This window comes from Cotesia typhae, unplaced genomic scaffold (genome assembly GCF_013202065.1).
Source record: "Cotesia typhae breed Kobodo isofemale line unplaced genomic scaffold, CoteBio_Ctyphae contig_20, whole genome shotgun sequence".
NCBI lineage: Eukaryota > Metazoa > Arthropoda > Insecta > Hymenoptera > Braconidae > Cotesia > Cotesia typhae.
Window position 1 is genome coordinate 6220958 of NW_027423725.1, and position 21226 is coordinate 6242183.

Below are 21226 nucleotides of genomic sequence, written 5' to 3' on the forward strand. Positions count from 1 at the left end.
GAAAGTTTTTTATTTCAATTTTCAACTGAGCTATTTATTTTCAAACAATTTTTTGTTGCAAGTAGGGTCGTTTTTTCGATGCTCTTTCACAACTTGCAATAAAAATTGAAATTGCTCTTCGTCTTTCGTTAAGCATTGGTTATATTCACTTACTAATGCGACACCTCGCTCTGCCACATCATTAACAACTTTCAATTGTGCGAAAAATTCTTTATTTTCATTATAAATCTCATCAGTAGACCATAAATCAATATTTTTGTCAAGAAAATCATACGGCAGATCAAAGATCTCAAAAGTTTTAATGACTTCTTAGAAACAAAGTCACTTATATTTTTTGCAGAATTAAATGTAAATTTTTCTATCAATAATAAATCTTCTTGCTTTAGAATCTGTACCTTCGCGAGTCTTAACAGCTTCGACAATATTCTTCTTTATGTTTAATGGAACGGTATCATCAAAAAGTGATAAAATAGCAAGTTCATCACTTAAGTACCATAAATGTGAAGTCATTTTTTCACATGTAGCCAAGGAAATTAAAGAATTAATTTTACTGTACTCAATTAAATTTTTCATAAACTCTAAGTCGTGATTAGCAGCAGAAGTCGCAGAAGTTGATGAAAACCAAGCTTTTACATACACCATAACTATGAAAATACAAAATTGTCGAAGACCATCCAATTCTTTCCTAGAAAGGTCAAATTCATCTCTAAAAATAAACATTTTTAGGCAATAAATTGCCTTTGCCATCCATCTTGCATGATGAACTGCACCAGGACGCTTGAAGAAAACTTGCTCTCGTGGCATTTCTCCCAGAAAAATTAATGACAATTCCAATATTTCTTTATAGTCATCTCGGGGTTGCGATAACTATCAAAAGTAATCAATTATTCGTAAAAAATCAAAAATTATCCTCTACACTTAAAATTGTATTTAAATAATACCTGTAAGTATCGCTTAATAAATGAAGATAGATTATTTTTTTCATTCGTAATAATATTAGCAACAATACTATCTTCAACACCAGATTTATACTTCGTTTTATCGAATGTGTCCCAAAATTTTTTGAATCTGCCAAATATTGGAACATTTGGTCCGGATGATACTGGCCAATAGACTTCGAATGCACTCCTTAAAATGATCTCATAAATATGATGGCGACATGGTAACCAAATTAATTCTTTTCCTAAGGCCTTTTCACTTTCTTTACATGTACCATGATGGATTCCTGTATAGTATAAATAGATAATTACACTTTAAGTTCTGTATTTAATAAAAATTGTAACGCATATTTAAAATCTATAAATAAATAAAGAATTATAACTAATGGGCACGTGTCGAAAATTTAATTAATGTATGAAAACAATTTAACTAGAACGATGAAAATAAAATTTTCTTTTAAATATTTTATCATTGATTAGTTACCCGTATTAACCGCAGTCGTGTCAAAACACTTCGCCTTGATGTAACTAATAATACCCCATTGATTTAACGTTGACAAGATGGTTGCTGTTTGATTTTCTGCCGATCCACTATTCATATTTGGAACTCCAAGTAACTGCTCAGTACCAAAAGCAGTCAAAATAATCGGTAATCGATCCACAAATTTCGATTCAGAAATGTCATTCAGTATTTTCCCATCCCAATGCACGACATATTTATCATGAGCTTTGAAGTTATCTTTTAGTCCTATAGCAATGTCTTTTCGTAAGAGCATGCGAGTTCATTGAATTGTTCGATAACTAAGAGTTGTATCTTCTACATTAACACCAACACTTGATAGAACTGGAGCAATAATGAACATCGCATTTCTACTACTAACATTAGCTCTGTCGAGTACTGAGATAAGCTCTGGAGTTAGAATATTTATTTTTGCTCGTCTTGTCGGTATTTGAGGCATATACTCTAAATCTAAACCGAAATTTGTAGCTTGACTTAATGTAAGGGTTGAAGATGACTCTGATTCCTCACTTCGAACAATCTCATGGCTGGTTGAGGGTTGATTCAAATCTAAAATAAGCGTTGTTATTTAATTAATGGAAGCAAAAATATGGAACTCATTCATTTTGACATCAAATAAGGAACACAAAGAGTTTTTTATTTATCATCTACGAACATATTGACATTTATGATATAATTAATTAGAAAAACAATAATATACTTTATTATTCATAATTTATAATCAATTTAATTTATTTTCAATTCTGATTAAAATTTATAATAATTAAATGTTGTAAATACTCACGACTTTCATCTACTTCCATCGTATTCATAGTACTGTTTAATTTATTTGGGTTATTTGAAAGAATATCTTTCCGGGTATCACTTTTTTGATTTGACTATAGTTAACGAATATCATTATCAAGCAGTTTTATTGATTTATGATCTACAATATCAAATAATGCTTTGATTTTATTTTGAAATATTATTACATTTTTGTTTTGGGCTGATGATTTTTTTCGCACAAAAGATTTTTGCAATTTCAACCATCGGTTATGATAGCGAAGAATTTTTTGTATTACATTAGTTGATCCACTAGTCGGAATCTGGTTGTTTTTCCATAGTTCAATAACTTGATCAGTTGCATTTTTAGCACTTTGTTTGATAGAACATTTTAACACTTTGAGCTGATAAAAAAAAACACTCATAACCTCTTTCACTGTTGGCAACTTACGTTCTGAAATTTTTTGCATGGGTTTTACGATCAAATGAATTTCCTTATCCATATTTTCGATAAATATATAAATTTATGTAGTGACCGCAAAATTTGTAAATATTTAATCGTTTTATCACATATACAAGATCATAACTTGTGGAAACACTAGAAATGCTGTAGAAAATGTAAACAAATAAAAACAATATAACTATAAAGAAAAATGTAGGTGACGCTAGTTCACAAGGGAAACAGAGTAAATAGAATACAAAACAAAAATTCTCTACAGAGGAAATTTTCCCAAGGACAATATACAGCTGTAGTGGAAAAATTTTTTAAGACGTTTTGAAGACGTTATAAAAAAACAACATGATCGTGATTTCTAATGATGAAAAATAAAAAGTTTGGAATTATTGAATAAAAATTTTGAAAACTAAATTCAAATAATACTTACATTAAAGACAAAAAATGAAATTTTCTCAAAACTGATAGATTAAATTGAAATTTTTCGATTATTTAATCAAAAACTCTTAAAATCGATATACATGAAAGTTTGATGATGAATATCTTTTGAACGATTAATTTAATCGCCAAAACATAAGATACCATTTTTATAGAGCCGTTAATTTGCTACAAAAATTTCTATTGCCCATTCAATAATAGCCATTTCTTGTCGAGTTATAAAATTCATAAACAAAAGTGACATTTGACTTAAAATAATCACTCTTAAATCTTCAATATTAGTGAAATGGTGAGGTTTACGGAAAAAATATAAGATACCTTTTTTGTAGAGCATTAAATTTCCTACAAAATTCTTAAAAAAATTTTTTCTGTACAACCAATTAATGATATATATGTCGGAGGAAGAGTGGTTCGGGCATCGTTAGGGTCCTTTGGATCATTATCAGCCATCTTTATTTATTTTTACAATAATCAAATATAATAAAGACTTTGATTTAAAATATAACGTACACTAACTCGTACAAATAATAAATTTAATTACAAATATTCTACTGCGATTGATATAACAGTTAAAGACGTTCTGGGAATAAGACCGAGAACGAATCCGGGGTCAGCAGGATGTATGCGATCCTTACTTGATCAATGCTCAACGAGAACTACTCTCCCAAGTACCCTAAGTACTTATTCACTCAAAAATTATTTCGACAGCCCTCATTGTCTGTCGATATTTCTAACTATATACTTTTTACTTCTATCCTGTGACCTCGGCTACGTTTGGTGACCATTGTCGCTCCGGACTTAAGCCCATCGTTATGACCATAAAAAATATAACTAGCTTAAATCATAAATAATATCTAAATATTCTATGCTTTACGATTTTGCTTAAAATTAACAGACAAACTAAAATATTGGGAATTTCCAATCTCTGGGAAAACCCAGCTCGATATTATCTCCGACACGGCCAACCTGACGATCACACGTCCTCGGGTGCATCTGTAAACATGTTATTACAAACCGTGTCATTTTTTATTTTTTTTTTTTTTTTTTTTTTTTTTTAAACAAATAATTTTCCTTTATTCAGAGGCTCATTTAAGCTACAAAAACTCTCGACTATCAAATCTAACAGACTTAGCTTCTTGAAGGTGCCTTTTCAAAATTTCTACGATTGTCTATCCCAGCGATCATGCAGGCTATGTTCATCACCACCCCAGGTATAGACCCTTAGCACACAATGGTCTGCAACTGTATATTACATACAGCAAAACTGTGTACCACCATAGTTATTCAACTATGTACACCAGTATTCAAAATCTTTTCTACATTGTCAACCAATGACACATGTAGTACAACACAATTTTCTTCTCAGGCCCCCGCTACCTCACCAACTGCCCATCGCCCCCTGACAATCTTAGCAACCAAGATTGATTCAAATCACCCTGGATTTGCAGTTACGACTACAGCTTGGTCCAAGTAGTTTGACCCCAGAAGTAAAATTTTCTTATCGCCACCACATCATCTACTGCCCATCACACTCTGGCCAAACCACCATTGATTTGCCATTATGACCTACAGCCTGATGCGAGTGATGCGACTTTCATCAACTACCATTAGTGCTCGGTCTTTCCCCGGTGGTTTCTGACTCTGTCTCAGAGTTATTCTGAGAAACTTCCTGTTCATCACCCTCATGATCATCTGGTATATCCAATTCAATAGGGATATGACTTTCCGGCATTTTCCTCAAATTCTCATGACTATATTTCTAAGTCCTATTATTGTCTAACGACTTCAAAGTATACCGATCGCCATCGAGAATTTCCGCCACTACAAATGGACCTCTAAACTTAGGATCAAGCTTCGTTTGATTTCTCTCTTCGTTCTTAATTAACACGAAATCTCCTATCTTAAATGGTATAATTTTTGCTTTATTTTTATCAAATCTATACTTATCATACTTAGCATTTATTTCTATGTTCTCAATAGCTTTTTGCCTTACGTCAGAGATATCTATTTCTTTATCTACCTGGCCAACTACCATTCCAAAAGGTCTGGCTACTTTACCAATTAACAATTCTAATGGACTCGCATTAGTGACTCGATTGGTAGTGCAATTCATTGCTAACTGAATTTCATTTACAACTGCTTGCCAAGAGTTTCTACTCGTTTCGGCTGCAGTAAACATACTTTTTAGGGTACTCATTACGCGTTCTACCTGACCATTAGCTCGACTAGAACCCGCAGCTATAAGATGTAATTTTGAGTTTTGTGAGGTACAATACTTTTGAAATTCTTTACTTGTGAAACATCTACCTTGATCCGCAATTATGCGGGTCGGTGGGCCAAACAATGATATAGCATTTTTAAGAGCCTTAATAGTATTGACACTATCTATTTTTCGAGTATGATATAATAAAACAAATATAGTGAAAGCATCTATCAACACGACAACGTATTCTTTTGAATCATTTTTACCCGTTAATTTACCTGTAATATCCATGTGTACTGTATGCCAAGGGATGCTGGTCTTAGGAATAGGATGAAGCTCTGCTTGTACTTTGCCTGAGCTTGACTTGGAAACTCTGCAAGTATAACAGTTATCAATGAATTTACGAACATATTTCGTAATTCCTTCAAACCAGTAATACTCGCAAACCTTGTCAAGTGTTTTCTCCCATCCTAAGTGCATAATTGACTCATGTACATGATTTATTACCGACCACCTAAAAGCACGTGGAACAATAGGTAAACATAATGTTTTACCTCGCCTTTGGATTTTTCGGTGGAGTAACCCTGACCGTACTTCATAAGTTTTAGCAAGATCGGACGCAATCTCATCATTTTCTAAATCAATTACTATCTTACTAATTTCTGGGTCACACCGTTGCTCAACAAGAAGCCAATCATCGGAAATTTCCGTCAAATTTATCCGTTTCTGTAAAATTTTATTTGAATTACTACGCAATTGTTCTGTAACAGGATTACGCGAAAAGAAATCAGCGTGAGCCATTCTTTTACCTTCTCTATACACAATATCAAATTTAAAAGTCTGTACGAAAGCCCACCAACGGTGAACCCTTGGTGTTAGGTCAGCCTTTTTCTGAGAGGCTTTTAACGAATTACAATCCGTAATTACTACGAACGGTCGACCATGCAAATAATGACGGAAAAATTTTACTGCGTTAAATACAGCTAGAGTCTCTAATTCGTATGAATGATATCGTGACTCAGCTGAACTTGTAGCTTTGCTATAATACTCGACAACTCTATTTGAACCATTAAATTTTTGCATTAATATAGCCCCATAGCCTTCAAAGCTAGCGTCTGTGTGCAACTCTATAGGAAAATTCGGATTGAAAATCATTAGTACAGGCTCATTAGTCAATACAGAGATTATTTTCTGACGGATATTTTCATGTACCTCAGTCCATTCAATATTTTTTTTTGTTACCTGAGGTCAAACGGTATAAGGGTTTCATTACCTGTGAGAACTTTGGAATAAATTTACGAAAATAAGAAGAGAGACCGATGAATTGTCTCAACTGAGTTACGGTTCTCGGTGCAGGTAAGACAGTTAAGGCTTCGATTTTACGTGAGCTGGGACGGACTTCCCCAGCAGAAATTTCATAGCCCAGGTATTGTACTTGGGTTTTGAGAAACGAGCATTTCGATAAATTAAAAGAGAATCCGGATTTAATGAGAATACTGACTACTTTTTGAAGTCTGTCTAAAGCTTCTTCAATAGTTGAAGCTATAATCATAATATCATCCATATACACAATAACGAATGTATATGCAAGTTCTCCTAAAGCTTTTATAACAGCACGTTGAAAGACAGAGGGTGCGTTCTTTAGCCCGAATGGCATGGTCAAATATTTATATTGCCCATCAGGCGTTACAAACGCTGTCCGTTCAATTGATTCTGTCTCAACAGGGATTTGATGAAATCCACTGGCCATATCTAAACATGTGAAAAACTTTGCACCAGCGAGTCGCGCTATTTGGTCGGCTATGAGGGGTAAGGGAAATTTATCATCTATCGTATTAGAATTCAGTTCCCGATAATCAACGCACAAACGATCAGAACCATCTTTCTTTTTAACTAATAATATAGGACTTGCAAACGGAGAGCAACTCGGACGAATAACATTAGCCTTCAATAGTTCATCTACTCTATCCCGTACTACCTGCCTTTCCTCGGCACTAAGACGATACGGTCGACTTTGTACAATTACATTAGGGTCAACTAAACGTATTATAAGCTCCCCTGTATTAACACGAGTACTTGGAAACCCCTGAATAAATGAATCGGTATATTCTTTTAAAATAGAAATGAGTTTCTCTTTATCATCTCCAATTACGTCAGTATCAATATCATTAAAATGTATTTTACTAATAGATTCGAGTTTATTACATGCATTAATCAGTTTACTTTTAGATAAGCTAAAATTATTTGAAGTTATATTTACATCAAATCCTTGCCCAAGAATTTCACGACCAATTAATATGTCACATTTTAAATAATCATCCGCAATAACATGAAAAAGTATCTCTAACGTATGGCTATTAATAGTTATTTCAGACAAAATTTGTATCGTACAGTTCACGCTAACATTTCCAATACCCTTAAGAATTATTAATTTATTTTCCCTCTTTCCCGCGATCCTAGTCGCACTACTTTCTTTAACCAATGAGCATTCCGCTCCTGAATCGAACCAAAATGAAAACGACTCACCACGATGTATTAAGGAACCTGACGGAGCTGCCACTGTGCAGAAATCGACTCGTCGCTCTCTAAATTCCTTGCTTCCTTGATCCTTCATGCTGCTGGCCGTAGATTGACATTTGGAAGCGATATGTCCAGTTCTCCCACACTTGTAGCAGGTAACAGGCTTGTTGTGCATTGGAATATGTCTAACAGCTACCTGATTGTTTGGTGATGACTCCGGTTTCCTCTGATTTGCCGTTGAGAGACAATTTGTACTCTTGTGCCCCATTTTCCCACATGAATGACACTTAATAGGCACAGCCGACTTAAATTTCTTGAAATCAGAAGACGATCGCTCATCTTGCGACGATGTAGGTCTCTTGCGCGTGTAAGAAAAAGCCTTTAACTCTTTCTGTAGTTGAATACGGGTCTTGACGTCTGTGGTGAACGCCAAACGTTGAAGACGACTATCAAACTGAGAGTTATGCGCAAGAACAACTGATACTGCAATTTCTTCCGCAGTTAAATTTTTCCATTTTGACATGAGTGACGCCAGGATACGACTCGAGTAAGATGCTAAGCACTCACCGTCTTTTGGACGACTATTTTGCAGATTAATTAAAGTTGCTGCTGATGTTTCCACTCCGGCAAACCTTGTAATGAAAAGATCTTTGAAATCAGTCCAGGTTATCCCAGGGTAACACACTTGAGATAACCAAGTAGACGCAGAAGAGCTTCACTTAGTGCAATAACTAACGAACTACCTTCTAGAGGACGTTCCACTAAACACATATCCACTGTCGCGCACCAAGCACACGAATCCGCGTTTGAATTTTCCGGGTTAAATTTCGGTAGTGAAATACTACGACTCGGTGACACTGGTTTTGTCATAGACTTTATTAACTCTACAAGACTTTGGTTTTGCATTTCCAAAAGCAGTTTAAATTGCTCAGAAGAAAATGCAGCAGATGATCCTGATCCCACTTCTGATGTCGGATGAAGAGTGGTTCGGGCATCGTTAGGGTCCTTTGGATCATTATCAGCCATCTTTATTTATTTTTACAATAATCAAATATAATAAAGACTTTGATTTAAAATATAACGTACACTAACTCGTACAAATAATAAATTTAATTACAAATATTCTACTGCGATTGATATAACAGTTAAATACGTGTTGGGAATAAGACCGAGAACGAATCCGGGGTCAGCAGGATGTATGCGATCCTTACTTGATCAATGCTCAACGAGAACTACTCTCCCAAGTACCCTAAGTACTTATTCACTCAAAAATTATTTCGACAGCCCTCATTGTCTGTCGATATTTCTAACTATATACTTTTTACTTCTATCCTGTGACCTCGGCTACGTTTGGTGACCATTGTCACTCCGGACTTAAGCCCATCGTTATAACCATAAAAAATATAACTAGCTTAAATCATAAATAATATCTAAATATTCTATGCTTTACGATTTTGCTTAAAATTAACAGACAAACTAAAATATTGGGAATTTCCAATCTCTGGGAAAACCCAGCTCGATATTATCTCCGACATATATATATATATATATATATATATATATATATATATATATATATATATATATATATATATATATATATATATAAACACAAATTGATTAGACCGGAAATTTCGGTGTGATCCGAAAAAAAAACACTTTTTGTCGATTTTTTTCAACGATAACTCACAAACGAATTAACTGATTTTGACCGGCTTCGTAGCGATCAACGTGGTTTTTTGATATTAAGAGCTGATTAGTTTTTGGAATTGATCGATCGAGCCATTTAAAAGTTATTAAAAAAAAAACCACATTTAAAAAATTTTTTTTTTGTAGTTTTTTTAAGATTTCTGAAAATCTACCAGTCCGAATCGGTCTAAACTATATTCAAAATCTAAGTTTAGTCAAGGCCTTTTGATTGGCATCAACCGCGATAGAATCGGTCAAGCCGTTTATAAGTTATGAAAGGTTTACATTAGGGTGTTTAAAAAAAAAACGAATTTTTTTTTTTCTTTTGGTGTCTAAAAATTGATAGTATACCTAAAAACAAAAATGTTGGCGCCCATGTGAGCTCTTAATATCAATAGTAAGATTTGCCTGTATCCATTTCTTTATTTTCCATTTAACTAACACGGGAAAAATTTTTTTTAATATTTTAATTTTTATTACTTTGGAACGGTTCATCGTAACAACAATCTGAAAAATGATATTAGTAGGAAATTTTACGCTCTACAAAAAACGTTTGAAGACCAAAGTTTCTCAGATTAACGGCTTCAAAGATATCCGCGGTCAAAGATAACACTAATAAAAAATTTCAAATATTTTCCAATAAAATTACAAAAAAAAATATCACATGCTATATTTTTATTATTTTTTATGTTAAATTACTTCAATTCCGTTAACCTAAGACTGTAAACTTTTTTTTTTTTTACTAATTAATTCAATACTTAACTCACGAAATGCACTAATATATAAATATAAACGTTAAAAATGTCACATAAATAATTTTTTGGTCTTTCTTATAACAAATTTATTTTATATTTTATAAAATTTATAAATTTTTGTAAAAGGAAAATGTAAAGTTCCTCATTACACAAACTCACCAAACACTCATCATTGCATATTATTCAAAATAATAGGAAAATTCTGTAAATACGTTAAATCAATTAAATCTACTATAAAACTTGATCAAATGTTTTTTATTTGAAAAATATCAACAGAGCTTTATTTAGCTCTGTCGGTACAGAGTATTATACTCATTTAATTTGAGTGTTGTAGCTAATAAGCTCTGTGTTGGTAAGCCTGGTTGTTCGGTACTAACTTCATTTAGTTGCTTTGCTCTCAACGCTTTACTATATCTTCTCGTCATTGTCTTTGTTCATTGATACTGACTGTTTATTCAATCCTTTATATTATTAATTTAATTAATTGAAATGTATTAGTTATAAATTTTGTGACCATAATGGTGAAAACAGTGTACTTGATTGGTGATGTGTTAAGTGAATTAGTTGGAAAAAAATTACCCTCTCTGAAAGAGGTTATGTCGCTTTTATTTTATTATCTTGATACGAAAAATTTTTCAGTTAAATAAAGTATATCATTCACTATCAACAAAGTTTTTGAAATTTGGTGTGCGGCACAAATCCCGACAAGAGAGAAAAGATCTGCTTTTTTGAAACTAATCTCAAATCACAATCGATGGAATAATTTACAAAAAAACCGTAAAGTGAAAAAGTCAAAGTCTCAAAAAAAAGAGGAATCCGTTTTTCAGGATGAATTAAATAAACTATTTGATGTAACTCATGCGGATGTTTTAAATATACTGGACAAAGAAAAAAGATTATTTTATTTGGTACAAAAATCTTCCAGTCGACGTGGTTTTATTTCATATAATTCTCAACCAATTTTAGAAGATGTCGAAGACATGGATGTTGATATCAGCAATTATGATAATAATAACAATAATAGTGATAATAATAGTGAAGAGAACATTGATAGCAATGATAAAAACTATAATAATAATGGTAATAATAGTAATAATAATGTCGGAGAGTTTGATAACGATAATGTCAACTATTATTGTGCAGTTGAGACTGATGATGTTGCTAATCATAAAATATCAACTCATCCATCTCAATTATCCCAGAAATCTTTGGAATGTAATACTTCTCGTATAATCTCTGATTATGAAGATGAAATGCCAAAACAACAAGTTCCAAAAATTGATATAATGACACCAGAACTTGCTGCGGCTTTGGATAGAGCTAACGTGACTAGTAGGATGGCGACTTACATTATTGCTGCTTTATTATCTAGCTTGAACATTGATTGTGCAAGCGTAAACTTTAGTAATGTGACTATTCACCGAGCAAGGGAAAAATTCCGGAAAGAAGCGGCGTTAAATCTGAAGACTAATCTGGAAACTGACAATTATGTACTACATTTTGATGGAAAACTATTATCAGATATTACAGGTACAGAACAAGTTGACCGGCTTCCGATTATTTTATCATCATCAGGTAAATTTCAACTGTTAGGAGTTTCTAAACTAGAATCTGGGACTGGACAAAACCAAGCTTCGGCTATTATTAAAACAGTAAAACAATGGGATATTAATACTGACAACATCAAAGCATTGTGTTCGGATACTACGGCGTCAAATACGGGTAAATAATTTATTAATAAATAAAATATAACATGGTTGATTACCGTAATGTTTAAATGCTAAATCAAATCAGATTTTTAGTATTAACCATTAATTTCCAAGTTATGAGTTATTTTTTTTTTCAAATTGAAAAGATTTCTCCGTCCTACTCTAAAAAATCGATACTTCACTAAAAATTCTCATTTTATTTTTTCAGGAATCAGAAATGGTGCGTGTGTATTAGTAGAAAAGGCTCTTAGTAGAAAACTGTTGTACTTGCCATGCCGACACCATATTTTTGAAATTGTTCTTCGAAGTGCATTTGAAGTATACTGGCCTGCTTCGTCTGGCCCAAACGTTCCAATTTATCAGAGATTTAAAAAGAAGTGGGATGAAATTGACCAATCAAACTTTACGGCTGGTATTTGTGACAAAAAAGTTTTGGAAGTAATAACACCAATCAAAGATGAGATTTTGAAATTCGTTAATAATCAAATAGAAGTAAAATTTTTTAATCCAGCGCTGAAGAATTATTAACTGACGTTAAAGTGGAAAAGAAAAATGTATAAAGTTCAGTATAATTGAGGAGCTGATTTTCAACAGGGTATCTTTTCATATTTTAAAATACCAGTTTTCTGACCTTTTAAATACTAATTACTTTGAGAGTTATGAACATTTATAAATGAAAATCGAATTGCAGCTTCATTACCGATTGCACTTTATAGCTAAATTAAAAAAAGTTCAATACAAATATTTATAATTGAAGATAACTAGTTTTTTCTCAGGATTAATCAAAAATCAAAAGATACCCTTTTGAAAATAAGCTCCTCAATTATCAATTTTACTCTGATTAATTAACTTGCCGTCGTGATTAAAAATATTGAAAATCAGTTTCACATGACTGTTATACTTTCAATCATCTTTAACGATTAAAATTGCATTTGTAAAATATTTTACAACTTTTACCTCACATCAGTTAATAATAATTAGTCTTCTCAACTTTGAAATTGCGATATAATCAATTTCATTTTGACTTATAACTTTTTTTGTAGATGGATCATTGTCGAGACGATTACCGTGAACTTCTGGAATTATCATTAATATTTTTGGGTACTACTACCACAAATATTACATTTAAGCATCCTGGACCGGTCCATCATGCAAGGTGGATGGCTAAAGCAATATATAGTTTAAAAATTTTTTTATTCAGAAATGAATTTCATCTTACTAAATCGGAAATAGATGGATTACGAGAACTTTGTTTATTTATCATAATATTCTATTTAAAAGCTTGGTTCACTGCGCCGTGTGCTATAACAGCACCTAATAATGATTTAACTTTGATTAAAGAATTAATTTCATTTGAAAGATTTAATAATAGTCTTTCACAGACATGCTGACAAAAATTAGCCGATCACTTGTGGTATTTAAACAACGAGCTGTCTGTTTTATCTCTCTTTGATAAAAATGTTTCAGTTGGAACAAAAAAAAGAATAGTTCATGCTCTTAAAAACTGTAAAGCCAAAGAACCTACAACAAATCGCTTTATAATAGATAAGAAAAATTTAGAGTCATTATTAAATAAAGATCTTAGTCAATTTGTGTCTATGAGATCGATTAATATATTTGAATCGTTTGATTTGTCGTATGAGTTCATTGATGAGGATGTTACTTTGTGGCCTCAGAATCCGAATTTCTTAGAAAACTTGGAGTATTTCGGGAAACTTCAAGTTGTGAATGATGTAGCAGAACGCGGCGTGGCATTGATAGAGCAGTATAATCGATGCTTAACGAAAGATGAAGAACAGCTTCAATATTTGTTGCAAGTAGTGACAGAACATAGAAAACAATATCCTAATTGCAATAAAAGTAATTTTATAAAACTGTAATATTTTCAAGTTGAAAAATTGTTGTAACAAGTTGTAAATATAGTTTTTTGTTATGTTATGTCCACCCCAAAATTTTTCTTTAAATTTAAATCACCCGCGCAGATGGAAGTCTTCTCCATGCGCGAAAGCCACAATAAAATATAAGCTACGCGACTGCTGGTTGACTAGCGGGGACTTCTGCAATCTCAGCACCGCGAGTATTTAAAAAGGCGATCAACAGCCAACGCCTTGTCTTTGATCAAGTAATTCGACTTCCGCGTTTAGTTGACGGACCCGTGCCTTGTAAAAGTCACTTATCTTAATTTGCTCTGCACTTAGGACGAGTTCAGACTTGGTTCAACTGGCAGGCCACGTATTAGTCTTTGAGCAATTAATTCGACTTCCGCGTTTAATTGACGGACCCGTGCCTTGTAAAAATCACTCATCTTAATTTGCTCCGCACTTAAGACGAGTTCAGATTCGGTTCAACCAGCAGGCCACGTATTAGTTATTAGTTCTAAAAATCTAGAGAACCGGAATCTCAAAGTTCTAATTTGCTCTGCACTTAGGCGAGAATCCGGGCAGTAAGTTTAAATAAAGTATCTCTAAAAGCTAAATTTGCGCACTTTACCCTACGGGGGACTGGAGGACGTTAGCTCATTTAAATTACTAAAATTCATTAAATTAAATTCTTTAAAAAAAAATTCAAATTGTGAAAGTGTAAGTTTTAATGTTTATAAAAATAAATCTCAATTAAAGTGAAATCAGTTTCCAACAAGTCATTTCATAAAATAAGAAGCCCGAAATATAAGCAGCCCAAATCCACCCTACTCCATCCGCTGCGAGAACCAACCAAAGGGCCCAATCAAGGAACAGGCACTAACAGCTGCCCTAAAATCACGGATCTGACCATCAATAAAGTTCCCGTAACAGTAAGTACATCTACTCTCAATAAATCCGTGAACAGTCTCAAACGAAGGCGGTAAATTCGTACTTCGAAAACGTCCCACATAAATAATTAAAACAACGGAATTAAAACCTCCGTTGTGTATTCTTTAAATTGTTAGTCCAAACCTCCACCGTTTACGCTACCGCTCTAAAAACGCCCTTGGACATAACATAAAGAACACTGGTGGCAGCGGTGGGATATTCGAATAGGAAATTATTTAACTTCCGTTTGAGAAAATTTAAAAACTCTAACAATTATCGTTCGTTATTCAATTTTTTTTAGTAAAGTAAAGTAAATTCACCGTGTAAATTTAATCTATAATCTTGTTCAATCTTGACGTAATTTCAATTTTTATTTTAGAACGAATTTTGAGTCTTACGAAAATTTTCTCTTATATTTCGACATAATTTAAATTCTATATTTCGAAAATTTTTTTTTCTTTGCCTGGAATTCTCCTTCAAAAGTTATAGAACTCCAATAATATTGTTTCGCAATCGGTTTTTAACCTTAGCGTACATTCTTTAGACAATAAATTACCGCAAAGGAATTCGCTGACGCGTATATGCCAGAGTTGATTAACACCAAACGGAATATGCAATCGCAATTCCTGTCAGCAAAATTTATTTTAATTCGGTATTGCGAAATAAAGAAATTATTTTTGCTAACTAAGCAATACTAACATTAAACTCTATTTATTTCGAAATTTTGAAAATTTTTTTTATCCCTTACCTTTACACTACATTTTAAGAGAAGTGTGCTGTGAACCTAGCACCTCATCTGACAAAATTCTCACAGAAGTTTCCTAGTACTAGAAAGGTGCTTTAATTAGCACTTTCTTTTACGAAAGAAGCTCTCACAAAACTCTTGGGAAGGGTGCTTTGAATTTAGCACCTTCTCTAGATTACACACTCACAAGGGTATAAAACAAATTTTTATATTTGTATACTTGTAATAATAACCCATATTAATTATAAGAAAACTATAATCCCCTATCATCAATCGATAAAATTATAATTTTACAATCCAAAATTTTCGAACAATTTTACTATGTTGGGTTAAAATCGATAAAAATGTTTCCGGAATTCGAGAAAAGTTAATGGGAAAGAGTAGACGGTCGGGCTATCCATACCATCTGAAAAAGATACATTCCGATTTCGTTAACGGCAGAATATACCACCGCCCTCTTATCGAAACTAAATATTGGGAAGAGGATACGGAACCCGCGAATAAGGTAGTCGTCAATCAGGCTGGCGGTCCGAAAATCTTAGAAAACGTTAAGGCTATCCCGGAAAATTAAAAAAAAAAAATTACTAAAATTTAGACAAACCCAAAACCCTATCAATGCTCATCTAAACCCGTCTACACGACATCTAAATCCCCATTGCAAATAGATCTATCCGAAAATCTAATCCTTATCCTTTCTACTTTTAATATCTTTCCGAATTATACATATTAATTCCCCTTAAACTCCTGTTTGACCTCCTTAAACTATTCACCACTATTGAATATTCAGTCGAACACGGGAATTTTTTTTTATCAGTTAAAATTTTTGTTGTTTGATTAAAGGCATTTAAATCGTCTCTTATTTCAATCGTAAAATTGTTTATATCAACTCTTCCTTGCGAACACTACCGTACTCGCCACTCGGTAACCATACACCCGCGATAACTAATCTTTCTTTTGTGTCATTATACTCTACAGCTGTTGACTTACTTACCTAGTGACCGAATAAAAATACATCGCGATTTAAATTAAATAAAATCGAAATTTTTCTTTTCCTTTTTTTTTGAACAAACCTCCCTTGTAACCCTTCTTTAAATACCTCTCTTACACAGAATAGCTAAATTTAAGACGATTTAATCAAATAAAAATCGTGGAACCATTCGAGGACGAATCCGGAACGTTTTTCGTGCCTTGCTCTAACGATTTCCCGTTTGGAACTATGGAAAGAAGAACCTTCCGCGTTGATACCTCTATAAACGAGGAAAACCTCAATACCCAAATTCAAACCCTCGCTAAAGAATTACATGATGCGCTCCCGTATTTTAACGGAGAAGGTCCAACCGCGATAAAAGATTTCGAATTATTTGACGGAATAGTAAGAAACTGGTTACCCAGCATTCCAGCTGATAATCAGGGCTTTTTCGCTCGCCGCGTAGCACAAAAACTATATGGACGAGCTAAAAGATTAATAGAACATGCAGAACTAGCTTCTGTTGAAGATATTTTACTAATCCTAGGGCGAAAGTTAAAAAGAGGCGACCCATACACCACGTGGCAGAAAAATCTAGCTGCTGCAGCCCCAAAAGAATCTGAAAATATCGAAGATTTCTATTTTCGGTTAAGCGAAATGGTCCGGCGTATCGAACTTAATGCTCCCGAAGATGATAGGGCTGTAGTAAAACGAACTTTCGAAAAGACAGCAGCCACTACTTTCTATGAATACTTACCAGACTTTTTACGATGCTTATGTAAAATGAGAAGAGCCGAAACACTAAACGACATGTACAAGGCCATTGAAAATGACGCATACAGAAGACCAGACCGTAGACGCGCAATGAGAGACGACGGAGTCATACCAGGCGAATCCCTACCGCCCTCCGTAGAATTTCACAGACGAACCGGACAAGACGGTAACAGACACTATCCACAGATGCCGAGATCTTCTCGTGACTACGACGACCGAGGTAATTATCGCGAATTGCCTCGCACTTTATCATACCATGAACACAGACAAGTCCCAGAGACGTGCACTCATAGATCAGTACATCCGACGGATTACTATGAAGACCCATACCCTGACACTTATGAAGAGAATTACTACAGTCCGAATTATCAGAGGGAACAGCAGAGTTTAGGTTCCACTTTCACATTCGGAACCGAACGAAACTCCCAATATCCACCTAGAAATCAATATTACTATCAACCTAGAACTTTTCAAAATTTTAATCAAAATCGTTATCATCCTGGAGTAAATAGTCCCACTAAAAGATCGGTTCGTTTCGAAGACGACGAAGATTCCGAAGAAGCCAAATTACGACATAAAAGGGACCCTTCGGTAGTCTGTAATTGTCCTTTTGCCCTAACGGAGAACGACGAGACGCCTACGACCCTTTAAACGGGACGGGCGCTCGTCAACAGGAGGCAATGGCGAGTATGCCCGTCCCGTCTCCGATCACACCTTCGAGGAACCCCAACAGCTATCATCAGTATCAAAGGGGTCCATATCGGGGCTTTCAAAACCAATACCCCCGACCAATCCTCCAAAACTCCCAGAGGCCAGACCTAGAACACCACCCAGAAACGAACAAAACGATAACTCAACCGAGATTGGAACAACGAACCGACCCGAACAAAATAAAACCACTACTTGCTCAGCAGAACCCGCCATTGATGACGGCAGGAGAGTTACGAGCCCAGGGAAGGACAAACCAAAATGTCTAACGACCGGAAAAGGCCCCACGGTCCATATACGAAGCCCAGCATTTCGTAATGGAGGGGTAAACGCACTCCTAGACACCGGCTCTGATCTCAATTTACTCTGCATCGAAGAACTATGCAACGAAGTCCTGTGTACCAACGAAAATACAAGAGTAGTAGGAGGCATCGCCACTAGCTCAATGTCCATAATCGGTTCAATAAACTTAAAAATATTTGGAACAAAAATTACCTTCCATCTCGTACCAGAACCACCCGGAGGTTATAAGGCCATACTCGGAAATGAATTCTTTATTCGAGAACGCGTAACCATCTCGTTTTACTGGAACACCTTAGTAATGAAAAATAAACCAATACAACCCATCCCTATAATTAACCCAAGAAAAGTCCCAGAGCAAAAAGTCCTCGCTCTAGGAACCGGGCCAAAAATATACGTGTCGTGTAACTCACTCCTAGGCAATTATCAGCGCTTCCTCATCGACACAGGGGGGGATGTATGCCTCATCAATGCATCCGCTTTAAAACCCGAAATAATTATCGACACCGGAAAAGCTAGGAGATTCCGAGGACTCAGTGATAGCACTTTCGAAACGTTAGGAACGGCCACCTTAAAAATCCTCAATATCGACGTGGAATTTCAAGTTTGTTTAGAAGATTTACCATTCCCTGGAGTGGGAATTTTAGGAAACAATTTTTTCGAAGCCGAAAAGGCGGAAATTTCTTACGATAACCAAACCCTAGTTTTATTATCCTGCCCTTCGAAACCGACACCCTTTAGCTTCGAAACAAAGCCTTCTTCCAGCTACACCTTACCACCTCGAATGAGAGTATCAATATCAGTACCAATCCAAGAGTTTGAAAAAGACGAAGGATACCTCCCCCGAATGAACCTTCCAAAAGGGGTACTCGGAGGAGAAGCCGTTGTCAAGGTAAATGACGGGTATGCCATGTGCATGGTCATCAACCTCAATTCAAACCCAGTAGATATCGATATAGGACCTCAAACACTCGAAGAATTCGAATTCGATAACCCTAGTTCAGAGGGGGATGAATCCGACGACTCTTCTATAGAAAACTCCAATCGTGTAATAGACAAACAAGAACGTATTAAGATCTTACTTCAGAAAATACCTGTAGATCACCTAAATCAGGAAGAAAAAGAACAAGTTCAGAATCTCATTAGAAATAATCACGACGTATTTCACCTCCCCGGAGATAAATTAGGTCGTTCCAAGAATTTCACCTGCCGGATAGAAACCACCACCAACGAACCGGTGAGAATAAAACAATATCGATTTCCCCCAGAACATCGGGAAGAAATCGCCAGGCAGGTCGAAAATCTTGAAAAACAAGGAATAATCAGAAAATCTAACTCGCCGTACAACTCACCCTTGTGGATTGTACCAAAAAAATCAAATGACCCCTCTATAAAAAAATATAGAATGGTTATTGACTTTAGGCAATTAAACAAAATCACTAGAGGGGACGCCTATCCTTTACCTCTAATTATCGATATATTAGACCAATTAGGCGACGCTAACTTCTTCAGCGTGTTTGATCTCGCCATGGGTTTCCACCAAATCCCGATGCACCCCGCGGACGCACCAAAAACGGCATTCTCTACTCCAGACGGGCACTGGGAATATCGTTGCATGCCTTTTGGACTAGAATGCGCTCCATCTATCTTCCAACGGATGATGGATTCCACCTTAAGCGGATTAAAAGGGACAGAATTGTTTATTTATATCGATGACTTAGTCAGTTATGGAAAAACCCTACAAGAACATGGGGTGAGAGTGCAAAGATTATTCAATAGACTGAGAAAAGCTGGTCTCACTCTCCAACCCGAAAAATGTAAATTTCTCTGCCCTGAAGTAGATTATTTAGGTCACGTAATAACGAAAGAAGGCATAAAACCAGACCCTAAAAAGATTTCATCACTTAAAAATGCCTCAAGACCTAGAAATCATACGGAAGCCAGGAAATTTATGGGACTTGCAAACTATTACCGAAGATTCATACAAAACTTCGCGGAAAGGGCTAAACCTATAACAAATCTCACGCGAAAAACGAAGCCCTTCATATGGACCGAGGAAGCACAAAAGGCATTCGATGATATCAAAAATGCCCTCTGCGTAGATTCATTCCTCAAATACCCAGATTTTAACAAATCCTTCATCCTCGCTGTCAACGCGTCAGACTCAGGGATATCCGGAATCCTCAGTCAGCAGATAACAGAAGGGGACGATGACTTAAAAAGAGACGGAGAGAAAATAGTGTCATGTGTTTCACGTGTCTTTCACGACACCGAAACCCGATACACTGACATCGAAAAGCAATGCCTTGCAGTAGTTTATGCCATCCAACAATTTCGACCATATCTCCAAAAACACTTTACTTTAATAACGAGCAGCCCTTGTGTCACCTGGCTAAGGGACAGCACGACTGTCACCGAAAGGCAAGCTAAATGGCGGTCCAGATTAAGCGAATACAAATTTACTGTCATAGTTCGGCACAAAATCACCGAACAATATGCAGAAGGACTCATACAACCCCGAAGGTCGCCCCGAGCCCTTAGAAAACGAAAATAACAATACCACCGAAAACGAATATTTGGCACTGCCCATCATGGAGAATACTACCATAAAAAACTCTCGTAAAATACTCTCGGATGAAGAAGCGATTCTATGGGTCAAACGCCCTGGTCGTCCTCTCGGATCGAAAAACAGACCAAGAATCAGCAGCGCCCCCGAAGTCAGAGAAACAATCGCTTCTCGTCTTAGGAAAAGGGAAATGGGAAAAACACGAGTCCCTCCCAAAATAAACTACTTCGAAAATAGCAACCTTGAGTTAACTATAGATGATCCCAAGTCACAGAAAACCGGAAACGAAAAAGAGGGGGACGATGATGTTTTCTTGCCAGCCTTAACTCCCGGGACCTCCGCGATTACCCAACCAGATATGGGACAAGAGGGGGACGACGAAGCAGAGA

At 35.2% G+C, this 21226-nt stretch overlaps 3 protein-coding genes across 6 annotated transcripts in view; 1 reads left to right on the forward strand and 2 right to left on the reverse strand.

Moving 5' to 3' along the window:
- The window catches only part of Syt7 (Synaptotagmin 7), a 335513-nt gene that overhangs the window by 259136 nt on the left and 55151 nt on the right, over nucleotides 1–21226 (forward strand). The gene's annotated exons all lie outside the window — the stretch shown is intronic.
- Nucleotides 343–3897, reverse strand: LOC141538246 (uncharacterized). The gene is made up of 4 exons (XM_074259625.1): nucleotides 3855–3897; nucleotides 1741–2007; nucleotides 942–1225; nucleotides 343–867 (listed from the first exon to the last, which is right to left on the reverse strand). The coding sequence occupies exons 1-4, from the start codon at nucleotides 3895–3897 to the stop codon at nucleotides 343–345; spliced, it is 1119 nt and encodes a 372-aa protein (XP_074115726.1).
- LOC141538210 (uncharacterized) lies at nucleotides 3891–8447 on the reverse strand. 2 transcript variants are annotated; one of them, XM_074259574.1, is made up of 3 exons: nucleotides 8403–8447; nucleotides 7842–8281; nucleotides 3891–4105 (listed from the first exon to the last, which is right to left on the reverse strand). In XM_074259574.1, the coding sequence occupies exons 2-3, from the start codon at nucleotides 8101–8103 to the stop codon at nucleotides 4086–4088; spliced, it is 282 nt and encodes a 93-aa protein (XP_074115675.1). In that variant the 5' UTR covers nucleotides 8104–8281; nucleotides 8403–8447; the 3' UTR covers nucleotides 3891–4085. The 2 variants fall into 2 exon arrangements, with proteins under 2 accessions (XP_074115675.1, XP_074115673.1); XM_074259572.1 differs by lacking the exon at nucleotides 8403–8447 and having other exon boundaries at nucleotides 7842–8365.